We start from the raw sequence: 19,157 nt of genomic DNA on the forward strand, positions 1-19,157 counted from the left end.
GTGCTCATGTAACTCCTCTACTCCAGTCCTGAGACACCAGGTGTGCTTGGCCGTGTGAGGTGCATTGCTGGGGCCTGGCCCATGCCCCACGCTGGCGTTGGCCTGGGGCAGGGTTCGAGCCCAGCGCTCTGGCGCTAAGCAGAGGCAGTTGGGGAGCCCACAGCGTGTTCTGATGCCCTTGACTTTCCCCCGCCAGCTGCCGATGGTGAAGGATGATGCTCCTGCTGCCCAATAGCACAGCCGGGGCCCGGGTGAGCGACGCCGAGCCGCTGGAGTGGGAGGAGCGGTCGCCCTGCGTGGAGGGGATCATCCCTGTCATTTACTACAGCGTCCTGCTCGGCCTGGGGCTGCCAGGTAAGGCTGGGATGGGGGAGGGAGGGTTCCCTTGCCCCACCAGGCCGGGTGCTGCTCCGGGGCCAGGGATTCGGGGCTGCCCAAGACACAGCCGCCACCTCACCCCCGGGGGGGAAGGACGTGATTGACTGTGGTGCGTTTTGCCATGAGGCTGCGTAACCCAGGGGATTCACAGAAAGGCCAGGCGGAGAGGGTACCTCCGCCCTGCTGACGGCACCAGAGGTACGCTGAGGGCCTTCCCTGGAGCTAGCGGGGCTGATCCTGGGTGGCTTGGGCCCCCTGATCTCAGTGGGGGGTTGTGCCGACCTTGTGTGTCTGGATCGGGCTGGGGCAGAGACGAGCGATGGGCCGGGGCAATACAGGGGTCCGGGCAGCCCGAGCGAGGGATGCCCACAAACTGGAGCATGGGAGGAGAGGAGGGTGCTGCGACTGAGGGTGTGAGGTGTCTGGGCTCCCCAGGGCCCCCTGGCGCCCAGGCCGGTGGGTTGGCATTGAGAATTGTGCCCCCTTTGGGGGGTAGCCAGGGAGGATGCTGGGTGTGGGCATCACATCCTGCCCTCGCGCAGAGGGGCTGAGCTCCTGTGAGAGGCACAAGGCCACAGGCCCGTACCCGAGGGCACAGCTGTGACCAGGACGGAGAGTAGACACTGGCACCTTAGCTTGCCATTTCCATCCCTGCGTTTGGCCTGTCCCGGCGCCCTCCGGTGGCCAGTTGAGCCATGACTCCCCCGCTGCACCCCAAAGGCTAGTTCTGCCGGAGCGGGGTGGGAAGTGGTTTTCCCGGCCTAGGAGAGTTCGCCATTTGGGGGGTTTTCCCCGTCCCAGAACTCAGATGTTTTTGCGGACCGAGACGTCGGGTCGGGGCAATCGAAACCTTCTGATCATTTTGCAACATTTTGCTTCCATTTCAACCTGTTTCATTTTTTAAACCTGTTTTAAAGGATAAATTCACTCCAATTTTCCAGTAAAAAATGAAACTTGCTTTAGAAAATGTTGGAGGGGAGCCCTGGGACACCTCAGAGTCTTTATAAAAACATTCGCCTCTGGTGATGGTGGGACCCCCCCTTCCACAGACAGCTCCATTGTGATGAATTGACATTTCGCTAATGAAAAAAATGTTTCCTTGGAAAACTCCTGCCCAGCTCCAGTGAGTGCGTCGAGGGCCTGGTGAGGGGAGTATTTCAGGGTAACATTGGGCCTCCTTCCCCGGGCCCATAGACCCACCCAGGGTGTGCAGAGGAAGGGCTGGTAGCTGAGACCGCTCCTTGTTTGACTGTGACGCCTCAGTGGTGAGCCGGGATCGCAAGGTCTGTGTGTGGTGATCACATCCTCTGGCCATTTCAGGGTCACTCGCAGCCTTGTAGGTTTCTGTTAGCACCTGCTGGGTGAATTCAGAGCTCGCTGGGCGGAGGAGCTGATGGGGCCAGGCAGAATGTCGGAAAGGCGCGTGCTGCAAACTCCCCTCCATTCCTGCATCCGGAGCGCCCTCTGCCAGCACTGTCCCACTGTGCCAGGCCAATGCCAGTCACTGACGGCATCCACGGCTGCTCCCTGGGCCTCCCCAGCACACCCACACGCCAGCGTGTGGAGTTGCAATGATGGGTCACAGGCACCCAGGGACTACGAGCATGGGCGTGCGCCAGCCCCCGGGGAAGGAGGGAGCCCTGATGCTGCCAGGCAGGAGCCTGGCCCTGGGGAGAGCCGCGAGCACACACAGCGGGAGGCGGCTGGCATCTCCAGGGCAGCTTGGGAGGTTCCGGGTCAGGGTTAGTCTCTGGAACGTGCCTGTCACTGAGCCTCTGAGCAGAGATCAGCTTAACCGATCCCCAGGGGGGCAGGCGCAGGCGGCTCTCACCCCAGCTCCTAGGCAATCCCTGGGGCTCGGGCCGACAGGAGGCACCGAGAGCCCCCCAAAGTGCCACCCCCAGCCTGTTAACACCCCAGGCAGATCTCAGGAAGAGAGGGATCCAGGCCCCTAATCTGTGGAGCTACATCCCAGCAAGCCGGTAGCTTCCTCCCCGACCTGCCGGGCTAGGGCCTGGTGTGTGAATTTAGCTGGAATAAATGAGCCCAAAGAGCCAAAGGAGTTAACGTGACCCAGCCACTGTCCAGCATTAAACAGTGCCAGTCTGGGGGCTGGTACCCGGAGACCTGAGCCCGTTTAGCACCATGGCAACACGCCGTCGAACAGCCTTTTCACCTGTTAGTAACGGTACAGAAAAGAAGGAAAACCGGTGAGAGCCTTTGGGATAGAAAGGGTTGAGTAAAGCTTTCAGTCTGACAACAGCCCTTGTTCCCTTCCCTTTAGCTGGAGAGAGGTTTTACAAAGACCCCCCTTGTCCTACCGTCTCTTCGATGGGGTTAAGACGGTAATAACGGTCTTTGGGGAAAGGGATGACTTTAGTTGAGGGGAGCTGGAGCTGGCGCTGCTGGTAAAGTCCCATCCCATTTCCTAGAGGACAAAAGAAGACAAAGACCCACAAAAGGGGAGAGAGAAGAACAGCGATGAGAGAAAATGCAGCTTCAGTCTCTGGTGTTAACTCTCACTTGCATCCTCGCTGCTGGGAAACCCCAGGCCCAGCCCACGATCTGATCAGCCACCCTGAGACCTGGCAAACTTGTACCAGCGACGGGCTGTTTAGGACCTTGCATTTCGCTGCCTTTCTGGTCACAGGCTCGCAGCACTGTTGCAAAATATACTGTCCTGGCTGGCTAAGCCAGACACTTCTCAGACAGAAGGGAAAAGGAGAGAGAGAGGGGAAGGGAAGAAATCAGGTGGGGAGGGAAAGAACCCTGGGGGAAGCGGGGGAGACACAAGATAACTCAAGGAGCGGGAGTTATGGCCTGTTTGGACTAAGTCCGTCTGTCTGTCTCCCCTTTGCACCTTTGCACAGCAACGTTTGTTCTCCTAGGTTACGGTGACATGAACTTTCACTCACTGTGCACAGCTGAGCTTGCAATTACAGCAGGCTGCCAGGAGGGGGCACCATGCAGGCGGCCCCCCCCTAAGGTTGGCTAATTTCTGCCTGGCTTGCTTTGCCCAAAGGGCCGTCAAACCTGGGTGAGCAGAGGCCCAGTTGCCGCAGCTTTCAGGGACAGACGGCATCTGCATCTCTCAGGCTGACCCAGAGGAGCGATTAACCAGCAAACGCGCCCTGCGCGGTGGTATTTAGAGCTGCCCAGCCCAGCCTCCATCCCCAGGTGCAGCTTCCCCCCGGCCCATTCCCAGCACCTGGCACTTTGCTTTCAGCCCAAGACACCCCCTCATAGCAATGCAGGGGCTGGCAGTCTCCCCGGACCCAGCAGCGAATGTCGAGATTGAGAGGGGAGGATGCTGGTTCCTCTGTCCAGCTCAGCGCCGGGTTACCTTGCAAGCAGTAACTTCACAGGTGGCATCTCCCTGCAGATTTTGAGACGGGGTGGCAGATGCTCAGGTTACCCCAGATGCTGCCTGGAGCCATGTTTTGCTCTAGGAGCACGGGCATCCCCAGATCCAGCCGATCTCAGACCTTCCCTCTGTGCTGGGCAAACGCCTTCAACTTCTTGCTGTGATTTGTCCCTGTTCCAGTTAACATCCTGACGGCCGTCGCCCTGTCCCGCCTGGCTGCCAGGACAAAGAAATCATCCTACTGGTACCTGCTGGCCCTGACCGCCTCCGACATCCTCACCCAGGTCATCATTATCTTCATGGGCTTCATCCTGCAGATGGCCATCCTGGCCCGTGAGGTGCCCCACACCTTCATCCACACCGTCAACGTGCTGGAGTTTGCGGCCAACCATGCCTCCATCTGGGTGACCGTGCTGCTGACGGCCGACCGCTACGTGGCGCTGTGCCACCCGCTGCGCTACCGCATGCTCTCCTACCCCGAGCGCACCCGGAAGATCATCGCCGCCGTCTTCGGCACAGCGCTGGCCACCGGGATCCCCTTCTATTGGTGGCTGGATATCTGGCACGACTCCCAACCACCCACCACCGTGGACAAGGTCCTCAAGTGGGTTCACTGCTTCACCATGTACTTCGTCCCCTGCAGCATCTTCCTGGCCACCAACTCCGTCATCGTCTGCAAGCTCAAGTGGGGGAAGCGGGTGGACGGGCACCGCCGGCGCGTGGGCAAGACCATCGCCATGCTGATGGCCGTCACCGCCGTCTTCACCGTGCTGTGGGCGCCCCGGACGTTCGTTATCCTCTTCCACCTCTACATGGGCTCCACCAACAACGACCGGAGGCTGCACGTGGCGCTGAACCTGGCCAACATGATTGCCATGCTCAACACCACCGTCAACTTCTTCTTCTACTGCTTCGTCAGCAAGACCTTCCGCCGCACGGCCGGCGAGGTGATCCGCTCCTGCAGTCCCTTCTGCACCGGGCCCGGCCAGCCGCCCGCGAACGGGGGCTTTCTGCACTCGGCTCTGAAACCGCTGGGGCTGCTGGAGAATGTGTCCCTTTAGGGCAACGGAGTCAGTGGGGTCCTGCTCTCGAAGGGTTCCCAGTCACCGGAATGTGCAGCCCGGCTACCCCGTTCCCACGTGTCCCTGAGGGGCTTCGGCTGAGGGCGAGATGGGGCGTGTGGCAGCCAGGGCAAGGCGGTGGGTTACAGTGTGCTGGCTGGAGAGGAGGCAGCTGGCACTAGCTGGTATGGGCAAGATGCCAGCTGGTACAGGGGCCCTAACAGAGCAGGAACCTCAGAGCTGGTGGCCTGACTTGAGGCATCTGTGATTGCTGTGAACTCATGTTATGGCTGCAGAAGGGAACCAGACTGGCCCAATCCTGTGCCCATGACACCGTACTGGGCAAGTTCCAGGCCCAGTGCACTAGGCCGCTCCACCCAATGCCGCTCTCCCACCAGGTCCGTCCGGGACCTCAGGGTCAGGCTGTGGGGAGGCTGTTTTAATGCCTGGGCCCAGAGGGAGGAGACGCACCGTTGTTTGGGGATGCTGCAGGGGGTGCTAAGCCCTTAGCATCCCACGGGATGCCCTGCAGTTGTAACACGGATCCCAGGGACGTTTGATTGCCAGGTGGGGAAGCCGAGATGGTGTGGAACTAAAGGACATGCCCAGGATTACCTGGCAAGGTTGTGACTGAGACGGGAATGGATCTCAGGAACCCTGACAAACGGTTCCCTGTTCTAACCACTAGGCCAGACTGCTCGCCCGGCCATTTGCCGCTTCTGGCCCCCCCAGATGCCAGTTCAGTCAGGTCGGAGCATTTAATCTCTCGCTGCTTTATTGCCCATCGCTCCTGAAGCAAAGGGCTACGCACGCGGTGCTCGGCCTGCGGGACGCCGGTGTTGCTGGATGTTCTGGGGCCCTGGGACCAGCTGAGCTAGGTCTGTGAGCTCCACCGTGTATCAAACTTCCCCCGGGGAAGCCGGGCACTAGCCCCAGGGACAGCGGCTGGCTGCCAAGGAGGAGCCGGGAGCGCTGGGCGGAGTTGGTGCTGGTGGGGCCGTGGCGAGGGCCCTGCCTCACACTGCCAGTGCAAATCCAATAAACCTCCAGGTCATGATCAAAATTCTCGCTTTGGATCTCGTTCTTCCCAGAGCGAACCTGGCGCCGTGTCCTGGGGGGTTGGGGGGGGTCTGGCCTCCCTCCCACTCCAGGCTGTATAGAACCAGCCCGAATGGGTCTGCAGCGCACAGGCTTGGGTTCATGACGCATCCTCATCCGGCTGCCCCAGTGCCCACAAGTGACCCTATAATAAAGCACAGGCCCAAGAGACCCTACAATAACATACCACCATGTACAGCCCTGAGTGCCCCTACAATAACCCACCAGGCACAGCCCTGGCGCTCACAAGTCACCCTACGATAACAAAATCCTCGCTTCAAAGTTCCCCCTCAAGCTCTCTCCTATCCCATGGGGCCTGCCCCAGTGGGTGGGGACTGTGAGCCGTGGGCAGATCGGGGGGGAGGGGGGTAGAAGAGACCCACGGCTGGAACAGCCAGGGGGCTGCGGGTCAGGACTGAGGGGCGTCAGCAGTGCAGTTTCAGGTTGGGGGGGCGCTAGGTTCCCCCAGAGTCGCCTTGGCCAGAGCCCAGCTTTCCGAGCTGCCTGCCCAGTGCACACACGTGGCTCCTCGCAGAGCTATGCCCTGGCCGGATCCCCCAGACATGTCTTTCCTCCCTGCCCCCCAGAGCCCAGTGCCGAGTGATCCCTCCTGCGCCCTGGGCTCCCCCTCTGCCGTTTGCCTCAAGCCAATGCCTCCCAGCCCAACACCCCCTCACTCCCCGGGACTTTTACACCAGCCCACTGCCAGCTGGGGAATCCAGGCCTGACTTTTCACCCATGGCTGTTCAGCCCGATCGCATGGGCCTCGTTTCGGGGGGGCGGGGGGCTGAGTTCCCAGGCCAGAGGGTCTCCAGCTGGTCACCCCAGACACTAATGGCAATGGCTGAAGGGGGTGACCAAAGCTCGATCCATCTCCCGGCTGCCAGCAGAGGGCAGGAGACCCCGCAGCCCCGGCATAGCCAGATGAACCAGTTCTCCCAGCGAAGCGGGAGGGAGGGCAAGGCCTGACTGGCTCCTTGCAGGAACCCCCTCCCTCCCCCCAGCCCTGCCTTGGAGCTGGGCACGGATGAGTCACTTGTTCCTCCCCGTGTCACCCTCAGTGGCGCTCTGCTCTGCCAGCCCAAACCCGTCCCTTCACAGCCCCGCAGACCAGCCCTTTCATTGCCACCACCTGGGCATGGCAGATAAACAGCAGCCACGCTCCACCCCAGAGGGGGCTGCATGGCAATGCTGGGCACAGCGCTCCCCTGGGCATAGTTTGGGATTGAAACAGCAGGTGCCTTTATCATTCGTTCCTCAGCAGGGCTGGGGCAGGTTCCCCACGCCGAGTAACTGCCCCGTTGGCTTCCCTGGCACTTCCGGAGGAAGCTCACCAAGCACCTTCCACACATGAATGAGTGGCGGGCACAAGCTGGCAACCCACTTGCCCCATGGTGAGTCTGGGGCAGAGGCAGGAGGGAGCCCAGGCGCCCTGGATCCACCCACAGGGCCTGATTTTTAGAAGAGCTCAGCACCCCCGTGCACCAAGCTTGAGGATCTGGCCCTGCCACCATAACCCCCCGCCACTCACCCCCTGGAGGAGACGTCCTTGATCCCAGCCCTGCCCTGCAGCCCTTACAAAGGGCCTTGTCTTTCCTGCCGGTTCGTCGCAGCAGGGAGGGCACTTGCGGGATATTTAGCAGCGGCTGGCTTGGCAGCCCCCACGGAAAGGCAGGAATCTGCTTTTTTTATGGGAAAAGGGTTTGTTTAAAGGCTCCTCACCCTGGGAAGAGGGAGGCCTGCAGCATTGCGGTGGGACGGAGGAGGAGCGGGAGGGATGGGGTGTGTTACAGGGACGGGGGAGCGGAGGGTGTATCTATATTTATCTGCACACCCAGCTGCAGCCCTCGCTGACCCCCGCCCCCCAGCACGCTGCAAACAGGCAGCTGCCGAGGTGCGGACAGGAGGTGCCAGCACTCCTGCCGGCGTTTAATTAAGGCTTCGAGTGGCATGTGCCCCTCCAGCCCAGGCCTGGCACTGTGCCATCTCCGGGACTCCAGATGTCACCTTGGTGATGGGGCGGCTGCGGGGAGCACTCGGCTGCCAGGCGAAGCCGAGCCAGCCTCTGCTAAGCTGCTAGCCGTCGCCTCGTGAGCCCCCGAGGACTGCCGGGCCAGTGCCGCTCAGTCATTCCAGGCCCAAGCTGGGGCCCCCTGAACCCAAAACGGCCTGGGCTGGAGCTGCCCCTGCCTGTCTCCGCCTCCCAAAGCCAGGCTGGGCTCTGGCTTCGCGAGCAGGGATGGAGCTGGCCGAATTCCTGGGATAGGAGCACAGCACCGGCTGCTCCGCCCGCGCCGTGTGGAGCCTGATGTTGCCCTTTGAGACACTGTGGCCCAATGGGTCAGGTGCTGGGCTGGGAGCTGAGAAACCTGGGGACTAGCCCGGCTCTCCGGGGTGACCGTGGGCACCTCCCGTCCTCTCTCTGGGCCTCATTTCCGCCGTCCCTAAAGCCGGGCTGATGAGACGCTGGGTCCTAATGGGGTTGGAGACAGAAAGCTGCTCCCTGATCATCCTGCTTGTGTCCGTGGGAGGTGGGGCTGCAAAGACAGCGTGCTTCAGTGTTGGACCTAGACGGGCCCTGCCCCGAGCGCTGTAATCCCCCCTCACCGCTCTGTGCCTCAGTTTCCCCTTCTGTGAAAGGGGGATAGACGCCTCCCCTGCAGCAGGGAGGCGGCTGTTGTGAAGGGCGTTGATCCGCATGGATGGAATTCTGTACATGCCACGTGTGATTATTGCTTTGATTTTCCCCCCCTGTATATTTGATCCAGAGGTGGATGCTAGCCCAGGCCCGGTCTCTGCTGTGCCAGCGTGAAGCCAGAGGAACACCGTGGATGCACCTACTGTAGTACTTTAGGCTCCCATCACCGTGGTATCTGGACACCTGACACTCTTTAATGTGTCTATCCTCACACATCGCTGTGTGCCAGGGCCCATGTGGTTAGCCCTGGTTTACAGCTGCGGGGGGCTGAGGCCTGGAGCGGGCTCTACGCACTAGACCCCCCTCTCCTGCCATCGGGGGCTTACGCTGGAGTAAGTGTGGGATCGGGGCACTGTTTCTTGGTGCCACTGTAGGGCTCCTGTCTTGGAGCTGAGCCCGGGATGGCCTTTGTCACGGGGAAGCGTAGCTGATGGAGTCTTGCCCTGGCCCCTCTGGGCTGTGACTGGGCGGGAGGAAATCGGGAACGGCTGTGTTTTGGTTTGTACGGAGCAGCTCACCTGCCCCCCCTCCACACCCCCCGTGGGCTCGCTCAGCCATGCAGCGCACCAGGATTGTCTGCCCCACTTTCCTATCCTAAGTCGTCTTTAAGATCCTTAGCGTAATCCCGCCGAGTAATTCCCCAAGCCAGACCGTGCTTCCCACGCTAAGTCTGCATAAACCATGCGGCTCGGCACCCTGGGAGTCCTGCTTGCACACGGGGCTGCCGCGAGCTACCACACCCCACGGGGCCAGCCGTGGGAGAAACCCGGACGCACAAGGCGATGCCTGCTTTCGTCAGCGCCCCTGGGCAGCTGCAGCCGGGCATGCCCGGGGCAGAGGGGACCTGCTGACCCGCCTAACCCAGTTCTGGGCAGCCGTGGGCGTAACAGGTCCATAGTCTCCATCCAGGGTTTTGTGTGCCATCCGCTCTCCTCTCAGGCTGCCCTGGCTCACAGGAGGCTACCAGAGCCAGGGGTTGGCTGTGCACCCATCAGAGACAAGGGCTTCTCAGCCCGCACACGGACTTCGGAGGGGCTGCTCCGGATTTGAAGTGGTGAGAGCAGCATCTGACCCAGCGATCTTCCCTCTCTGCCCTGTGGTCCTGCACCCAGTGCTGACTGGGTAGCCTGGGGCCTTGGCATAAACAGCTGCCAGGATCCCCTCGCCGGCTGCTCACGGCATATCAAACCAGTCTGGGTACGGGGGCATTGGCTTTTGCCCTGCTGCTGGCACCCCTGGGCGAGACGCTTAGCTGAAGCTGATGGTGCGATGCTGTCTGGGAATCGGCCCTGTCCCTTGTTCACACTCATATAACTGGCGGGGGGAATGCCCTGGACTGAACCAGTGATATTTGGCAGGTGATCGGCCCATTAATTTTGGCATTTGAGGGACATTTGTGAAGAGATTAGCTTGCTATGAAACGCTGGGAGGAGGTGCCTGCCCGCGCGAAGTAACTGCATCTCATAAACATTTCCAGAGGATTTACTAGCGCTGTGTCCAGTTCCGTGCCGCACCAGGCCGGGGCGAGTCACGTGTGCAGGTCAAGGTGCTGGTGAAGGGGGGGGGGGGCACGCGCATCTTGATGAATACGGCTGCTATAGTGATAAGTCAAAAAGCTGCAACTGGCAATGGAGAGTCTGGGGGGCCTGGTATGGGGTGCTGTAGTGTGGGGGGGGATCTTTTGAGAAGCAGGGGGGCACTTCCCAGAGGGGAGGCAGCAAGAGCAGTGGCTCAGGCCCTGACCTGGTGCTCATGAGACCTGGGGGTCTACTCCCAACTCTGCCACCCCCTTGCTGGGTGACCTTGGCCACATCACTTTTTCCCTGTTTTTTCACCCTTTTGTGTGTTTAGACTGTAGGCCCTTTGGCGCAGGGGCTGGTTCTCCTTCCATCCCTGCTCTCGGTTGGGTGCTCCTATAGTACACTAATAACTCTGAATTTTGCCCAATTCACCCTGTGATGAAAAACTCCCCCCCTGCCCCTTTGTTTTAGCAACGGAGTTTTGTTTTTGCAAGAGGAGAATGAAAATCTGCAACGCTTGTGAGTTTCCACCGAGGGGCTGATTTCTGGACAGGCCCAGCTGAGACAGGAATGTGCCCACGAATCCACAATGTAAGCAATGGGCCACTCATCGTCCACAGTAAAGTGTTATCACCTTCTCCTGAAGGTGAGTCTTTCTGCTTGCTTAAAACAAACAAAGGAATTGTTCAAATAACAATGGAGTGATGACACAAGCCGATAAGAGCCAGGAAGCCTGAATATGCTAGCTGATTTTCTATGCTAGATAAAACCAAAACCAGCATGACTAGAGAGGAAAGTTTAGCCTGCAAAGAAATCCAGCAACCAGTTTTGATTTAGCAGACTGAATCCTTTCAGAGTCTCTCCTTCTTAGCAGAGGGAAAGGAAATTCTTTCCTTATTAGGGCCTGATCCTGCAGCCAGTTGCTCCCGCAACCCAAGCCCATGGTGCTAGGCAATGGCTCCAATTTCTTTTGCATCTCTTTGTGTATTTTCCTTGCTGGTGATAGGGCGACCAGACAGCAAGTGTGAAAAATCAGGACGGGGGTGGGGGGTAATAGGAGCCTATATAAGAAAAAGACCCCAAAATTGGGACGGTTCCTATAAAATTGGGACATCTGGTCACCCTAGCACCAACCAGCAGATGGCTGGGCTCAGCAGGGGGAATTGGGTGATAGTTTCTGTATCACAGAATATCAGGGTTGGAAGGGATCTCAGGAGGTCATCTAGTCCAATCCCCTGCTCAAAGCAGGATCAATCCCCAGACAGATTTTTGCCCCAGATCCCTAAATGGCCCCCTTAAGGATTGAACTCAGAACCCTGGGTTTAGCAGGCCAATGCTCAAACCACTGAGCTATCCCTCCCCTCCCCCCTTCGTATAGGACCTATACAAATGGTGGCTTGCATGTTAGGAAGGTTGTGAATGGCCAGAGATGGGGCGTGAAGCCTCCCCTGCGATAGCAGCAGGGGGAAGGCCTAGAGGAGTCTAGACGCGGTCTCTGAGCAGCGGCACCATGGACGGCTGGACCTCTGGCCGGTGGGTAGGAGCTGCAGGTCGATCCCTCGGTGCACAGCCTGGCTCGGCGCTCAGCCCCTCTCAAGCCATCTGTTCGCCCTCATCAGCGAGCGGAGACGCAGTGCCTCCACGCAGGGCCCTGAACAGAATTTACCGGCCGGGAGGCGCCGGTCGGGCCGAGTGTCAGGTGCAGGGCTGAGTCAGCCTCTGGCAAAATAAACCCAGGCTCCGGGCTGCGGAAGGAAACAGCTTCAGGAAGCCGCGTGTGGCGCTAGCCGGGGCCGGGGTGATGGGTCAGCACTTACGGCCGGCAGGAGAGGGAAGCCAGGCCAGATTGTGCTGTTTGTTGTTGTTAGCCAAGGACAAAACCCTTCTGGGGAGGCAGCAACCGCCAGACTGGGCAAAAGCCTTGCTCAGCGCCAAGGGCAGCACGGGGCTGCACCAAGCCACGGGGGCAGGGGCAGCAGCCCGGTGCCTAGGCCGGGGGGAGGGAGTTCAATCTGGGGGAGGAGATGCAGCTACCCAGCCGCCTGCCACCCCTGGGCTGGCTCCCTAGGCCAGGACTGGACATGCGGGGCCCCAGCAAGGTTATTTGACGGGACGGACGGATTCCCTCCCTCTCCCCACAAACCCTCTCAGTCTTCCCTCCCCCCCAACCCCCCCGATCTGCACACAGCCCCATGGGGACTGTCCCACCAGCCTCCCCACATGACTCAGGGGTCCCTGTTCAGAGGCAGGTTCTGCCGTTCCCCAAATCCAGCCCCATCCTGTGCTGGGCAGTGACAAGTGCAGGCCCTGGGGGCTCCAGCTATTGGGGCCACGCTCCTGGATTCTCCACCCCCTTGCCCGTCCACCTCCGCACCCTGGTCTGGTCTGGGCCTGCCCTGCACCAACAGCAAAGCCCCCAACACCATGAGTGGCCGAGCTGGGGACGGGCAGGGCTGTTGGCAATACCCATCTCTGCTGATTCTCACGGCCGCTGGCATAACGGCTTGATTTGCTTCATTTATTGATTGGCATCTCCATGCCCTGCTCCCATCCTCTAGTGTCTGAGCACCCTGCATTCATGAATGGACTGATCCTCCCAGCCCCCCTCCCCCAGTGAAGTAGGGGAGTATCCCCCCATTTACAGATGGGGAAACTGAGGCTGAGAGAGGCCTTCCCCAAGGTCCTATAGGGCGTCTAGCGCTGCTGGGACTCGAGCCCAGTTCTCCCCTTGCTCTCACCACTCGTCCTACTCTGCCATACCTGGGGACGCAGGTGAATTCCTAGATGGCTTTCATGGGGGCATAGCTGGATTCCAGTCTCTGCTTTCTCACCTGCATTAGCCAGTCTCTGACCGGAGTCCTGGCAGCTGGGGGAGGCAAAGGCATTTCAAGCCCTGTTTAAAAGCAAAACCTTGTTTAAAACCAAACCCAAACCAAAGTGCACCACGGGAGAGCGAGTCGTATTTTGAAATCTAATACAGCGCCGGAGATTAAGGGATTTCAAGGGGAACTGAGAACAACTTTCTGCTTGGCCAAATGGTCTCAATTTAAAGGGATTACAGGGGAGTGAGTGTGTGTCCACTCTCTAACCCCGGGGGCGGGAGGGGGGGGAGCAGAAACTGCCATAGTAGGGTTGAAATTTCAGCTGAATCCTTCACCCGCGTGCCTCACTCTCCCGAAATAGCAGCAGTGATGGTTTACCACATCCTGTGCTGCAGTAGGATCTGACCGTACAGCCTACCACGGCTGAGCCTGGACTCCCCCGGCCCAGCCCGCCCCACCTGTTCCGCAGGGGCTCATCCACCTGGGACTGGGAGCCCTCGGGTTGTCTGGGTTCCTCGCGTGGCGCTGGCTTCCCTCTCCCTTCCCCTGGGGTTGAGCGTGCGCCGCTGACCCAGCTAATCGCAGGGCAGAGCAGTACTGGCTTCGAAAACCTCCCTCTTTTCTTCAACAACGGGCTTTTCTTCCCCCTCCAGGGGCTCTTCCTGGATTGGCCTCTCGCTGCAGAGAGCTGCCAGCTGCCAAGGCCAGCTTTTCTAATTATACCTGCGCCCTGCCAAAGGCTCTCCAAGTCAGGTGATTTTCCATACAAGCATTTCCCAGCTCCTAGGAGCCCCCCAGCCTCTTGCGACAGTAGCAAAGGGCTCTACCCGGGCTCTCTTGGGCCTCTTCACTCACAGCCCAGTAAGTGGAGGCTGCATGCACAGCCGGCTAGGTGCCACCCCCCAACCCCTCCCGAGCATCTGAGAGCTGGGGGTGTTCCCCTTCACATGGCAGCTTTGCAACACTCCCCATCTGGGATCATCAGCAGGGTTTGAACCTGGGATTTTCCACCTGGAAGCACAGCGTCTACTACTACCTGAGCCATCGGGGTAACTCCATTAATGCGTAGCAGTAGTAGGCTGTTATCCTCCAAGTGGCTCGCCGGGAGCGAGGGCGTGGCCTGTACTTTACAAACGTGTTACACGAACATGTGGACTTTTTCAATTATCCTGCTTTTCGACTGGAATAATTTGGTGTGGGGGAAGGCGCCTGATTCTCAGGAGTGTGATGTCCCCGAGCCCTGGGCAGCCACAGGCCGAGCTTTCCCCACACGCAGCCCCCTGCCAGCGTTCAGCCTGTGTGGGTGAGAGGGGAGTGCAGCCTCCATTCACCCCTGTGCTCCTGTGCTCACCAATCAGTACCAACTGGGCTGTAGCTTATCTGTGATATAGAACTGGGCTGAGACTTCTATTCCCCCCACTTCCCCGTTAGCTCCTTTATTGTCACGCTCATTATGCCTGGCCTGTGGGGGTTCTGAGAGCTTTGTCTACATGTTAGCCAAGCACATGTCCTGCTTAGTACCTACTGCCCCCCCCAGCACACCCCATTCCCAGGACCCCCCGGCACATCCCGCCCCCCACCTCCTGTAGGAATCCCGCCGTCCCCCACATGCCAGAGACAGCATGGTGGCTCCGTAGACAGGCTGTATGTGTGGGGGGCAGGGCAAAGGGCACTAAGACTGGAGGGTCACCAGGACCCAGGCTGGCAGGGATGTGGAAGCCGTGGCCCTGGGGGTCAGCACCTCCGGGTCGGGAGTGCAAACACGGGGGCTGAGTGGTTTATTGATGCTGGGGAACCTACATCTCCCCAGGCGGCCTCCCCCGCCTCCAGCTGCTGGCCGGTCCCTCTTCGCTTAGAGGTCTCTAAGGGGGAAGCAGGAGACTCCTGAAGGACTGAGTCCCTCCTGCGTGGAAGTCCCTGGAGCCCCACTGAGCTGCCCCCTTGTGCCCCAGGAGCCGAGGGGGAGGGGTGAATCGCCTCTGAGGCCCCGGCTGCATCGTCCCCACCCCACAGGGCAATGCGGGCACCGGCCAAGCGGGGTCAACGCTGGGGGCTCAGTTCTGCCCTCAGCTCCACTCACTTCCCCCTTGTACGTGAGGGCAGGGCTGGGGCCTCCCCCCTGCGATCGGGAGCCATGGGGCCCCCCGGGGTTTCTCAGACGCTGCCTCTGCATCCTCGTACCCATAGTCCTCCCCAGAGACAGCGGTGGGGGGTCAGAGCCAAACCAGGCCCTCGGGAACCCGCTGACTAGAGGAGCGGCCTGGCAGCTGCTTCCCCGGTAACCCAGCAGCGATGCAGGGCCTGCTGCGCAGTGAAACTGCCCCACGCCAGCCGGAGTCTCCGGGGCAGAAGGACAGAGGGGGAAGGGCGTGTTCATCCCCCGGGCGCCATCAAATCCGCCCCGCGACACAGGAGCTCACAGTCGCACCGCTGAGCTTGGCCGAGGTGCCTGGGGTGTGAGACACACACACCCCGTCGGTCCCACAGGCTCTGCTCGGTGTCCGTCAAGTGACTGCCATGCACTTCACCGGTGCTGGCGATTCGGTGTCATGGCGGGGAAGACAAGGGGTGATTACTGGTGTTTTGCCCCAAATTTTCCCTCCCTGACCCTTGCCCAGTGATGTGCTGTCCAGCAGTCATATAGCTGCTACCCTCCACCCCAGAGTCAGCTGCATTCCACGGGTGCCATATGTACCTACTTTGTACAGCCCCTTTGCCATCCCAGATGAAAGTTTACACAGCATCTCTCTGGGCCATTCGTGTATCCTCCTCACTGCAATGTCAGCGCAGGCCTGCAGATAGCCGGAGTAAACGTCTGCTGCAGTCTGTAGGGGGAGCAAAGGAGGGTTTTTGTAGGACCTATAGAAATGATGGGCAGCGAGGAGGTTCGTGGCTTTCATTTTGCAGTTTCCCGTGGATGACGATGGCTGATTGCAGAGTGAAGCGAGAGAGCCACAGGAGAGGGGCTAGGACAATGGGGGAGGCTGACGCTTTCTGGTTGTGGGTGCCCAGCGGGATACACCTGGGATCTGTCTGGGGGGAGCTCAGCACACACAGCTCCTGGGAGCGTCGTACTAGGGGCTCCCTCCATTCCCCCACTGTGTACGTCTCTCCCCTCCGCCTCTATTTCAGGGACTCCCCGCAACTCCTCCTATCTCCCTGGTGCCAGGGGTGTGTGTGCCCCCATTCCCCCTGCTCCCATACACACACACACCAATGTCTCCGTGTGCCCCGCATTCCCCCATCCCTCCTGCCAGGGTCCCATGTGCCCTGTTCTCCCCCACCCCATCACTGCCTGTCTGGAAGAGAAGTCATGCAGGGTGTCAACCCTGGGCGGATGAGCAGGGCCCAGGGTATTTGTTCCAGGGGAAGGCGCTAGCTGTGGCGGTGCGGGCTCTCCTTGTGTTCCCCATTTGCGGGTTTCCTACCCCCCCCCCCCGGATTCCGCTGCTGTGTGTCCAGAACACGCCCCGAAACTTTGGACCTGCTGGGACGCGGCGTTCGCAGGTTCTGCCCCCCCGCCAGAGACAAACCCCTTTGGGTGCGGGGCAAGGCCGCCCCCGGCCGGGCTAATCAGCTGTGACGTGGCCAAGCCGGCGGCGGCGAGGTGGGCGAGGGCCGGAGCGCGAGGCGCTGAGTGCGGGGAGATCCCGAAGCCCCCACAGCCCCGCAGGGCGCAGGCAGCCCCCGGACCCGGTCTCAGGGTAGGAGACGCCCCGTCCCCCGCGGCTTTGCGTTGGCTGGCGGGTGCGGGGCTGCAGTTTGGGCTCGGGGGCTGGGGAAGCGGAGCGGGCGAGCGGCGAGCAGCCCCCCGCCGGCCGGGGAGCGGGGCCCGGGCTGAGCGCGCCGCGCGGGGCCGCTCCCCCCGAAGGGCCAATCCCGGCTCCGCGCACGGCGCGATCACCGCCCAGGTAGGAGCCCGGCCGCCCCCCGGCGCCGCTGGGCGGCAGAAGTTGGCAGGCTCCGGGGCTTTGCAGCCAGCCCGCCCCAGCCGGAGCCGGGGCCCCAAGCGCCCCTCGCCGTGGGGTGCGGAGGACCCAGGAGCGGAGGCTCGTTAAACCTCCCCGGGGGGAAGCGGGGAGACCCCGGATCCGGATCTCCGGGCGTGAGTTCTCCGCGGCGAGCGGGTCGCGGCTGCCGGGCGCTGGCGGGGCGGCTACGAACAATGGGGCAAGTTCCCCCGCTGGAAGCGAGCAGCCCCTGCCCCCAGTGCCACGGACCCGGACGGGCAGGGGCCGCCTGGGCGTGCTTGGGACAGTCCCTTGTGTGGGGGGCTGGGAAAGCGGGGGGGCTGGCGCCATTCTCTGGGGCACAAGGGGGCGGCTCTGGGAGGAGAGTGGGGGCTGGGAGCCAGGACTCCTGGGTTTTCTCCCCGGCTCTAGGAGGAGAGTGGGGGCTAGTGGTGGGGGGGCTGGAGCTGTGAGCCAGGACTCCTGGGTTTTCTCCCCGGCTCTGGGAGGGGAGTGGGGGCTGGTGGGTGAGAGCAGGGGGGGCTGTGAGCCAGGACTCCTGGGTTCCATCCCCGGCTCTGGGAGGAGAGTGGGGGCTGGTGGGTTAGAGCAGGGGGGCTGTGAGCCAGGACTCCTGGGTTCCATCCCCAGCTCTGGGAGGAGAGTGGGGGCTAGTGGTATAGAGTGAGTAGGGGGGCTGGGAGCTAGGACTCCTGGGTTCTCGCCCTGGCTCTGGGAGGGGACTGGGGGCTAGTCGGTTAGAGCAGCGCGGGAGAGGGGCTGGAAGTCAGGACTCCTGGGTTCTATTCCTACAGACTTGTTGTGTGACTTGGGTGAGTGGCTTATCCTGTTTGGCCCTCAGTTTCCCCAGCTGTATCAGGAGCGGAGTGACAGACACACCCTGAAAAGGGAAGTGCTGCGCGGAGGGAGGCCGTGGCTCTGTCCCAGTAGGTGTTTTATGGGGAGAGGAGGGGACATGGTTCTCTTCTCCCCATCTTTCCTCTGTCATATACACACGCACCCCACCCCCATGGCCAGACCCAGGCAATCCAGGATGGATGCGGTGGCCACAGCCAGCCCCCCGGGGAGGGGGTGGGAGACGGAAATGCTGCCTGGCTCCTGTGTGAGCGCGAGGTGCCTGGAACCGGAGAGGCTGGGGGGCAGTGGGGGCTGCCCGCAGAGCCTGGGTCAGGCTTGTTTCACCGCCCACGTTCTGTGGCTCGATTCTGCTGTGAAACCTCAAAGAGCCGTTTGCCCGTGGCTGGTTTGTGCTAAGCACAAGGAAATATGCCCTTCATACAGAGCCTCACGGAGCGGGGGAGAGAGGGATGGGGATGGGTGGCATGAGGGACCAGCTAGTGGAGAAAGGGGCTTGGGAGGGGCCTGCATTGTACTAGAGGGGTAAGAAAATCTCCCTGTGGGCTGGGTGCAGGGTGGAAGCAGGAATAGGGGCCTTTCTGCCCAGACCTGGGTCTGAAACCAGCCCGTGTGGAACCCAGTAGTAACCACGTGCCCTGTTCTGTAGGCCGGATCCGTCTCCCACAAGGCCCTGTCCTTGCTCCCCTCCCCGGACACCACATGCTGCTTGTAAAGGTCTGGAGGAAAATGGCAGCAGCCTAGACTGAGCCAAACCAGCTCCTGGAGCGTGATGGCGTCCAAGCCGTAGGAAATTCTAAGCCAGGCTGACGTACGTGGGGCAAACATTGGCATAAGCTTTACCCCAGGCCTGGGTTTGGCCGGCTAGGAGACAAGTGAAAGCGAAGGGATCTTTCTGTCCTGGGGTGTAAAGGGTTACGTGCGGCGCCTGTTCCTCCCAAATAGGAAAGGCTCCGTAGCTGCTGCTGGGGAAGGGATGGATCAGTCCGACTCCAGGGCTTCCCCGTGTGTCCCGATGGCGAACCAGTCAGAGCACAAGCCTGGGAACCGGGATCTCCCGAGCACTCGGGTCCTGGATTTGCCACCGTCTCTCTTCGGGGCCTTGGATTCATCCAGCCCCTGCAGGCTTCGCTTTCCTCCTCTGGGAGAGGACAAAGCAACGTCCCTGGCGGACTCCGTACAACAACGCGCCTCTCTAGGGAAAGCTGTCCGGACGAGAATGAATCCAGCATTCACAGCCACCTCTGGGGAGGAGCCAGAGCAGCCGTTTAACAAGGCCCCTTCTGCCCGTTTAGGACAGGAAGCCACGTCCAGTTGGATCAGGGCGGGAGGGATTTAGGAAGGATGCAATCCCCTAGGCTGGGATTTGGCCAGGACATCCAGGCTGTGT

General features: G+C 60.9%; 1 protein-coding gene across 1 annotated transcript; it reads left to right on the forward strand.

Moving 5' to 3' along the window:
- The first annotated feature begins 212 nt into the window (after nt 1-212).
- GPR142 (G protein-coupled receptor 142) lies at nt 213-4,803 on the forward strand. The gene is made up of 2 exons (XM_065415668.1): nt 213-354; nt 3,923-4,803. The coding sequence occupies exons 1-2, from the start codon at nt 213-215 to the stop codon at nt 4,801-4,803; spliced, it is 1,023 nt and encodes a 340-aa protein (XP_065271740.1).
- Nucleotides 4,804-19,157: the final 14,354 nt, after the last annotated feature.

The sequence above is a fragment of the Emys orbicularis genome, chromosome 13 (genome assembly GCF_028017835.1).
Source record: "Emys orbicularis isolate rEmyOrb1 chromosome 13, rEmyOrb1.hap1, whole genome shotgun sequence".
Classification (NCBI taxonomy): domain Eukaryota; kingdom Metazoa; phylum Chordata; order Testudines; family Emydidae; genus Emys; species Emys orbicularis.

Coding starts and splice junctions, on each gene's coding strand:
- GPR142 (XM_065415668.1), top strand. CDS start 213: ATGATGCTCCTGCTGCCCAATAGCACAGCCGGGGCCCGGGTGAGCGAC. Junction 355..3,922: donor GCTCGGCCTGGGGCTGCCAG/GTAAGGCTGGGA, acceptor TCCCTGTTCCAG/TTAACATCCTGACGGCCGTC.